Source organism: Lottia gigantea (assembly GCF_000327385.1).
Source record: "Lottia gigantea unplaced genomic scaffold LOTGIsca_81, whole genome shotgun sequence".
NCBI classification, from domain to species: Eukaryota; Metazoa; Mollusca; class Gastropoda; family Lottiidae; genus Lottia; species Lottia gigantea.
In genome coordinates, this window is record NW_008710694.1 from 617,448 (window position 1) to 627,745 (window position 10,298).

A 10,298-nucleotide genomic window follows, 5' to 3' on the forward strand; every position below is an offset into this window, starting at 1 on the left:
GATTCTAATGGTGGCATTATAGCATAAGTATCTGAAAAATATCATAAATACAGAAAACATTAACAGAAACAAATTTGAGAGATGGTTGCAGACACTCCCCTTTAAACTTGAATCAAATATAGACTGTTGAGCAACCTGAATTTTGATAATCTACAGGGGGAAGGGGTAAATGATAACAAAAATATACAGAAATGTATTACCATCTGATGGTACAGGCTGAACTTCATGCTGTGTTTGAGCTTGACGTTTAAATAACAGATCTCCTTTCCGAGCTATAAACTGGTTCAATCGCACATTGAATGTGGCATCTCTGAAATACAAATATTGATAGTCAGAAATTTGACTAACAGGCAAACCAGCTACAATCGAATTCAACAATTATAGGATTTTCAATTCTTGTTCTTCTTTCCACCATTTTCAATATTTTCTAAAGGTCTACTTGAGATTTCAGCATCTCAACTTACCATTTTAAAATTATTGTAGAGAAGCATGATTTTGTTTTTTTACTAACAATAAAATTGGAAGTCTGTATCACAATTCTTTTTCTTGATCATAAATTTGGGGCATTTATTTGGGGACATAAATTGGAAAATATATGTCCCTGTCGAAGGTCTTTTATGATCTGAAAGAAAAACAAAATCAAAGCATGTTAATTTAATAAGAGTAAGTTTATGTTTTTATGCAAGTCAAACAGAATATTTGATATTCATTATCAAAAATAAACTAGTTAATTAAGTAAGAAGGCTTAGCATATAGATTCCCATTGCTCTAAACATTTATTTGAAAATATTTCAACCACTACTCACCAAACATTTTAGTCTTTTCCAATTCCTGAATCAACTTATATGCAAAATTATAAAAAGAGAATTGCTATTGTATGGAAACTTCATCATTCTTTAATTCAGTATACTTCAGATTGGCTTGCTGCTCTCTCAGATGAATTTTTCAACTCTTACATTAGGTACGGTATACCACTTTCAGGTATATTCAGTCATACACTTCAGCCAGGTCCTTTTCCCCACTGCTCTATACTGTTTTTCAGTTGAAAAATTGTTTACATTGGTTGTCAATTGGTTGTTTCTTTCTCCTGTTCTGTGGTTAAAAAACAATCATTATCAGTAGAACAGACCTTAGATGACATGCATTCAGGTTACGAAGGCAAAAACCAACCACCAAGTTTTATTGACAAATTTTATGGAAATTACAAAGAAAATAAGAGATATTGAAATTTGACATTATTAATGAACATCTTTATACAGCAAAACAGTGAAATAACCTGAATTGATTCATGAAGAATAGGTGAAAAGTCCACCAGTTACATGTACTTTTTTAATTTATTGCTTCATAAAAAGAAAATTACCACCATAAATTGTTCATGATGAAGGAATCTGGTGCCAATGTCTAAAAAAAATCTTCTGATCAAAGTCGTTTTAAAATCATGATGCACAAGCAAAATCAATTTTGAAATTAAATCTAGATTATAATCATATTATATATAAAATAAAAGTGTAAAACAAATTGTATATTGTTTCCCTTTTTCCATTATCCAATTTATAGACAACCATGGGTTATAAAACAAAACACAAGACAATATTATGGAATATAACACACTTCTTTAATATCAACACAAGACGTAATATTGTCTTGTGTTTTGTTATATGTGCTCCTCGCTTCTATATGTCGTTCAAATCTTAAACCATGTGTTAATCGGTCTTATTCATAAAAAACACAATATAAATATTTTTTTATTTTATTGTTCATACATTCCATCATACATTACCTTTAAATGTAAAAGCAACACGTTTACAGATTCGCAAAAATGACGAGAGAAATTTATTAATTTTCTTTTATTTTAACTGTTTACAACATACACTACCACTATTATTACTTTATGAATAGATAGGCATGGGGATAAAGGGACAGGAGTAGTAGAGAAATAACAAACATCAGTTTAACAATTTATTAATTCATGGAATATACAACAAAAGAGCACTTACCTTAGAGGGAGAGGTAAATGGGATTAAGGTGGTGACATGGACACCTATTTTTTTTATTTTTCAACAGTAATTCCATAGCTCAGTTATTTCAATTCAAATCACACATCAAACACACACACTCATTCAAAACTGAGAAAAAAGTCTTGAGAAATAATCAATATTTTCATCATAATAAACAACTTCTGATCAACGACCCATAAGACAAGGGCAAATACTGAACCGTACCTATGAACATAATAAACTACAATGACTCTATAATTTGTCAGAAATATGAATCTTTTCGAATACCAGTCAAGTTGTCGACACGCCAACTCGTCAACAGAATTTTATCGGTCAAGTCGTCGATGGAATTCAACCCGTCAACAGAATTTCATAAGTCAACTCCACAGATTAATATGCATACCTTGCTGGATTAAAAAGTATTCTCGAGACTGAAAATATAATTTTTTCATTACTTTTTCTTTAAAAGCTTGATAATTACTCTAACAGTTAAACCAAGAAAATATTGATTAAGATCTCAAGACTAGAAATCAGACTGTCTCCTACCCCAATTCTGAACCTCTACAGCTGACGAATTCATTTCTATATGCTCTATCTATCACTGACTGTGGTAAATGTTCACGTTGTTCTGCTTCTAGCCATCGTAATAATGGTGTACCATGTTGACGTAATGCCTGCACCACCAGGTTTGAGTCCATTTTCTTGCCATCGTCCTCATCATGTTGTCTGACTAGGTTTCCGAGAGTAGCTCTGATATTCACTGGTATATTTACATTGTTTAAAACTGGTATAGTAATTAGGCTGAAATATAAAACAAATTTGCCAATCTTAATTGCACAAACCCCAAATTTAACAGTCATTACAGCAATTGACTCTATATCTATGACAGGGTCCAAAGCAATGAGTTACTGGATGTCAATCTCTTTGAAAGTTCATGACCTTGACAAACCATTCATAATTTTCACTCCTCCCCCATTCGATTTAAAGTTTGCGATACGATATATAAATAAACATGAAATGGTGCTAACATTGATGGACTTTAGTGTGGATATGTTGTTCTATGTCTGAAGTGCATATTTGATCGCTTTTAACACACGGTTCTCAATTCGACCATAAACCTTGTCTGCTATTCTTAGGGTCAAAGAAGGATGAGTCAAAAAGTTCAATTTTCTTATTGTCTGCTGGCTATCGTCTGCGGACTTGATCTTAGTTTTTTGTCTGCAAACCTTATCGTCTGCCCAGTTGATCTCAGCGATAAAATCGCATTATCAAGATGTCACTCACAAAAGTCTTAAACAAAAGTCACTTTCTTCCGAGAGCACAAGCTTCCCAGCAGAAGAAAAAATAGTCACCTCTTTTCAACATTGACAAAATGTTACGAATTTTAAGCTAGACAATAAAAATAATTTATTTTTTCCTACCTGTCCATTTTCCATTCACACCTTTTCTACCTCTGTTATCTAATCCTTGAAGAACATTATAAGGAGTTATGTCCCTTTATAGTTTAGACACAAGAGTTTCATATTTTATGATTTTTCGAAGATTTAGCATCTTTCTTGAATTGCTTGCCAGTAATTTTATGATTACCATTGTCAATGTAAACCAGTTCTTGTCTATAAAATTGACATTGTCTTGGAATGATCCTGTCACTGAAAATTTGTGACATTTCAGTTTAGCCCATAGATTATCATTCAGCTTCAGACCACAGTAAAATATGTGAGATGGAGAAGTTAATGGTTTTGCCTTTTCAATTAGTTTGTCTGAGTTGGATATTCAGCACTGTTTATTCGGCTTCTAGGACATGTAAGTTTTACTTTTTTGATTTAAATTGTCCTTGAAACATTAACAGAGATCAAACCACTAAGTGGCTCTTGTAGGTCAAAGACCTGGCTGTAACACCTTTCCTTTGGCTTGAGCTTTTGGCATTGCAGGAGTTAAACTCAAAAACTTTCATATTTGGATACATATTTTTAATGAATTACAATAAATCTAAGAACTGTAATGAGATGACAGTTTGGCAATTAAGATGTTAAATTGTTATTTGAATTGGTGAAGCCAGGATGGAGCTGGGGTGGTTCACAAGGGCTATTTTTGCTAAAAAAAAGATTTGCTGTATCACATCTTAGTGATCATGAGGACACCAATTTTGGACTTTCAAATCAAATATTTGAAATATGTTAAATATTGATCCAAAGTATTTTTATGAATTAGGACCCATAAGTCAATGCTATTTATCATTCATGTATTTTTTGATATTTCAGTGTATTTAGATTCATTCCACACATGTAACCAATTAGATTATGTAGTGGATCAATATCAACAATATTATGTGACAACCGAGAGAAAACCTTCCGTTACTTCCAAGGCTTACGTTAAATGTCACATGACCTTCAAGGCTCGTGACTTTACCCATAGAGTATGTTTTATAGTGTTACAATATGAACCTGATCCTAAATGTAATATTTTACTACAGTTCTATGAAGGGGATCATATAGAGAATGGTGTAGGAGCTGTGAGTAATTATTATTGATAATTTCAATTGAAATATTAATGATAATGAGTAGACTCTTTAAAGATGATTTTGAATTATAAATAACCTGTCATATTTCTTCATAGGCATTAGGTGTTTCTAAAAAGTGAGGAGACCATGGTTGTTAAAAATCATGAAGAAATTAATTAAAATAGTTATTATAATGAGTATGAGTAATAGTGAGCATGCCTTTCATTGGACAATGTTGAAAACCTCAGTATTGTAGTCAATATAAGTCCAGGGTATCTCTAAAGAGCCTGTCAAAGAAGGTTCAGATTTTCCAGACACCCTGGTAAAAGTTTAATATTTCAAGCAAAATTTGAAATTTGTAAATGTGTGATGTATTTGTATGATATATTTATAGAAATTTGATTGTGAATCTAACTATCGGATACCGTATAAATGGTGTTCAGGAGGTCAACTAGCTATGATAGTTTTAGAGAGAACCTCAGCCTCCTCTAGTACTAGAGATATGCAAACACATATAATAGTCACACAGGAACTCAATACCAACAGAACAGGTAGTGTATTTTCATGTTGCCTTGGATTTTTTTTTATAAAATTGAACTAATGTTTTGACAGGTACTTTCAGTTTCATCTTGACTTGTTTTTTTTTTTGGGCCTAATGACTTGATAGGTAGTGTTATTTTCATCTTGATTTGTTTATTTTTGAATTGAACCCAAAGACTTGACATTTTCCTCTTGACTGTTTGTTTTATTTGATTGAACCTAACATTTTGGCATTATACCATAGTATCAACATATCTAGGTGATATGCAACATCTTAAGACTGTATGAATAACATCCCAATTTTTCATTCATTTTGAAATATTGATAAAATTAAAAAAGCCTTCTTAATTTATCATATACCAATGGCTTTAAAGATGGGTTCCCTTATTTTCATTTATCAAAATGAAAATGCTAATACTTATATGAATAGAAAGTAGAGGTATTCATGACCATAATTAATTCATATTTGAAGAGAATAACCAGCAAAATTCCAATGAGTGACCGATCAAGAAAGGTCAAAAAGTTCTTTTTGGTTTATCCAGACTGTACATTTATATTTGGTCAAAACTCTTAATTATATGCAATAATGATATGATTGATAATACATGATAATTCATTAAACACCAATTAATGAAAAAAATTTGCTTAATTTGTCACTAAAAGATAAGGAAACCCATCTTTAAGCTATTGATACTGGCTTAGGGTCTGAGCTTATGCTAAAATACTGGGCTGTGAAAATGAAACAAATATTATATCTAAACATAAATATTTTATATTTTTTTTTCAGCTTATCTTGATGCTCAATGTGGAACTTTACATTTAATGGATCATAGTACAGTTAATCTCTATAATCGCCATCCAAATAATTCTAATGTAGTACCTAAGCGTTGTGAACAGATATTTGAATATGTTGGTGAGGTAATGTAACTATATTATTTTCCTTCTCAGCTGTCTTTTGATGCCCATAACCGTCACTGACTTATGATTACTATAATGATTACTGTGATTATAATGATTACTTTGATCATAATGATTACTTTGATTATAATGATTACTTTGTTTATAATGATTACTGTGATTATAATGATTACTGTGATTACTTTGATTATAATGATTACTTTGATCATAATGATTACTGTGAGTTTAATGATTATTGTGATTATTATGATTACTGTTATTATAATGACAACTGTGATTATAATGATAACTGTTACTATAATGAGCACTGTGATTATAATGATAACTTTGATTATAATGATTACTGTGATTATAACGATTACAGTGATTATAATACTTGTTTTGATTATTATGATTACTGTGTTTGTAATGATTACAGTGATTAAAATGATTATAGTGATTATAATGGTTACTTTGATTATAATGAGCACTCTGATTATTATGATTATTGTACTGTGATCATAATGATTACTGTGATTATAATGAGCACTGTGATTATAATGATTACTGTAATTATAATGATTACTGTAATTATAATGATTACTGTGATTATAATGATTATTATGATTTCTGTGTTTATAATGATTACTGTGTTTATAATGATTACTGTGATTATAATAACAACTTAGATTATAATGATTACAGTGATTATAATGACAACTGTGATTATAATGACAACTGTGATTATAATACTTGCTTTGATTATTATGATTACTGTGTTTGTAATGATTACAGTAATTAAAATGATTATAGTGATCATAATGATTACTGTGATTATAATGATTACTGTGATTATAATGATTACTGTGATTATAATGACAACTGTAATTATAATGATTACTGTCATTATAATGATTACTGTCATTATAATGATTACTGTCATTATAATGATTATTATGATTTCTGTGATTGTAATGATTACAGTGATTAAAATGATTATAGTGATTATAATGGTTACTTTGATTATAATGATTGCTGTGATTATAATGATTGCTGTGATTATTATGATTATTGTACTGTTATTATAATGACAACTGTGATCATAATGATTACTGTGATTATAATGATTACTGTGATTATAATGAGCACTGTGATTATAATGATTACTGTGATTATAATGACAACTGTAATTATAATGATTACTGTCATTATAATGATTACTGTCATTATAATGATTACTGTGATTATAATGATTACTGTGTTTATTATGATTACTGTGATTATAATGATTACTGTGATTATAATAACAACTTTAGATTATAATGATTACTGTGATTATAATGATTACTGTGATTATAATGATTACTGTGATTAGAATGACAACTTTGATTATAATGAGCACTGTGATTATAATGATTACTGTGATTATAATGACAACTGTAATTATAATGATTACTGTCATTATAATGATTACTGTCATTATAATGATTACTGTCATTATAATGATTACTGTGTTTATTATGATTACTGTGATTATAATGATTACTGTGATTATAATAACAACTTTAGATTATAATGATTACTGTGATTATAATGATTACTGTGATTAGAATGACAACTTTGATTATAATGATTATTTTGTTTATACTGATTACTGTGTTTATACTGATTACTGTGATCATTATGAATATTTTGATTATAATGAATTCTTTGATTACAATGATTACTTTGATAACAATGATTATTGTGATTATAATAATTATTGTGATTATAATGATTACAGTCACTATTATAATTAATCTGATTATAATGATTACTGTGATTAGAATGACAACTTTGATTATAATGATTATTTTGTTTATACTGATTACTATGTTTATACTGATTACTTTGATCATTATGAATATTTTGATTATAATGAATTCTTTGATTACAATGATTACTTTGATAACAATGATTATTGTGATTATAATAATTATTGTGATTATAATGATTACAGTCACTATTATAATTAATCTGATTATAATGATTACTTTGATGATAATGATTACATTGATTATAATGATTACTTTGATTATTATGATTATTGAGATTATCATTACTATGAGTGTAATCATTACTGATTTTTTAATCACTACGATTATTATGATTATTTTGATTACTGTGATTATAATAATAATTGTAATTAGTTTGATTACTTTGATAATAATGAGCACAGTGATTATAATGATTATTGTGTTATTTTGATTACTTTGATCATAATGATTACTGTGATTACAATGATCATTTTGATTATGAGTGAGAAGTTTTTTTACTTGTTTTTCTATATGTTAGGAAGAATATCCTGTGTGTGTTACCATGAAATTCAATAAAAACAAGCTACCAGACAATAAGTGTTCATTTTTAATCAAAATTGGTGATGGAAAATCTAGTAAAGGGTCAGTCATTTCAGATGTAAGTACGGTGTTAACTTTTAAGTGATATGAATCACCTTATCACATTTTTCATCAGAAATTTTATCACAAAGGAAACTTCAATGCTTAAAGAGATACTACCTTTTAGCAGTCACATAAAAGTAACTTCTCAACCTTGGCCTATAAGAGTATATATTCATCAGTGGTTTCAGAACAATACAACAAAATCTCTGTAAATGTTATTCAATGGATTAAACCAACAAATTATTGAAAAAATGTTGAGAAGCCTAGATTAGTAATTACTTAGCTTTATGGGAATCTGTTATGTTATGGCTTTTGGTTAGACTTTAGATGAATATATACTCTTATTGGTCAAGGTTGAAAATCTATATTTCAAGTTCATTCTAAGAGGTAGTATTCCTTAGGGATGGATTATCTTATTGCAGCTGAAAATTTCTAATTTTAGAACTGGTCATGTGATAAGTTAACTCCTAAAGAAATCTGTTCTAAAGGTCGTATATTGACAGTGTATATAGAAAGATTAAACTATGACAGTGAACAGGATCCTGTTGGTATTTTTACACTCACTGTTCAGGACAGGTCTCCAGGTAAGTTTTTACTGTTTATATTATGATTTGAGTATGAAGGTTCTTCTCTAACATTAGCTCTATCCGTTGTTAATGCTAACATAAAGATGATTATGGGTTTTAACCGCTTTTAACATTATCTCTGTCCCCTTCATGGTTGAAAGGTGCAGAACTAAAGTACTTAATGGGATTGTAAAGAGTTTTTCTAAAATATCGGGAACACTGATGTCATCAGTTTGCACTATTCCAATTAATCCCTAGATGTCTGTGATTTCTGAAAATCCACTAAAATGAAGCGTTTTATGAAGGCACTATCACAAACCAAATTTTGCAATAGTGACGTCACACTTAGTTTTTAGTGGAATTGCAGGAACCACTGATTTCTGACTGAAAATTGAAGGGAATTGCAACAGACATTTGCTAGATGACCTAGGGTGTTATTGTTAAAGTACCCTTTATTTCTTATCTGAAGTTATTGGATTATAATATTATTATAGCTCCACCAGCCCCTGTCAGTGTAACAGCTATAGTATTAGGTGTACTAGGTGGTATAGTAGCTCTGGTATTAATATATTTGATATTAGCAGTATTTCTGGAACAGAAAAAAGGGATTTACATTGGACCGTGTTGCATATGTAGAAAATACTGTAAAAAATATTCAGGTAAATTTTGGTTGTAACTTTTTGGAATTTAAATGAATAATGGCATTTATATTAATTTATTATGTACATCAAATGGGGGCAATAAGAGATTTACTTTAATGTTGATCTGGTGTTTAGTGATGTCACATAGGCTATTCCATCATATGACGTTGCCATCTTATCAATTACAATTCCTTCAATTTGACAGGTTAAATTGATACATTTTGGCTGTATGTATATAGATACATGTATATAATTTCATGTATCATAACATCTAAACAAGTTGTCAACTTGTCATTCAATTTCTTTCTTTCAGCTGATGATAGTATTTCTATGGCAACAGGTTTTACCTCTGTATCAACTCATCAACCTGGTGAAAGTCAAAGTGTTTGATCTTAGTTTATAAAACTGATTTTCTTGCCCTTTGTTGTAAAATAGCAGGTTGTTCTACTAAAAAATTATTACTATTTCAATATGAAAGAAAAAGTGTTCCTAAAAAAGAAGACAGGATAACAGTCTTGGCCCATCAAGAACTACTACATATTTCTACTGTGTCCTATTGTAACAGGTAAAGCTTGTAATCAAAACTGAGATGATAAATATTCATCATATCATGTGATTATTCAAACTGACAAATCAACATGTGTTCATAATGAAGAAACTTGTGAATATTTACGTGTACGGGTAACCCCCCCTTTTATGATGAAGGTTGTGTTGATTGG

At 29.5% G+C, this 10,298-nt stretch overlaps 1 protein-coding gene across 1 annotated transcript; it reads left to right on the forward strand.

Annotated features, from left to right (window-relative positions):
* Positions 1–3,718: 3,718 nt before the first annotated feature.
* LOTGIDRAFT_168999 (hypothetical protein) lies at positions 3,719–9,969 on the forward strand (the record flags this gene model as incomplete). Its single annotated transcript, XM_009067296.1, has 8 exons — positions 3,719–3,800; positions 4,259–4,509; positions 4,892–5,048; positions 5,825–5,955; positions 8,269–8,388; positions 8,815–8,956; positions 9,433–9,597; positions 9,893–9,969. The coding sequence occupies 8 exons, from the start codon at positions 3,719–3,721 to the stop codon at positions 9,967–9,969; spliced, it is 1,125 nt and encodes a 374-aa protein (XP_009065544.1).
* Between the last annotated feature and the right edge of the window lie 329 nt (positions 9,970–10,298).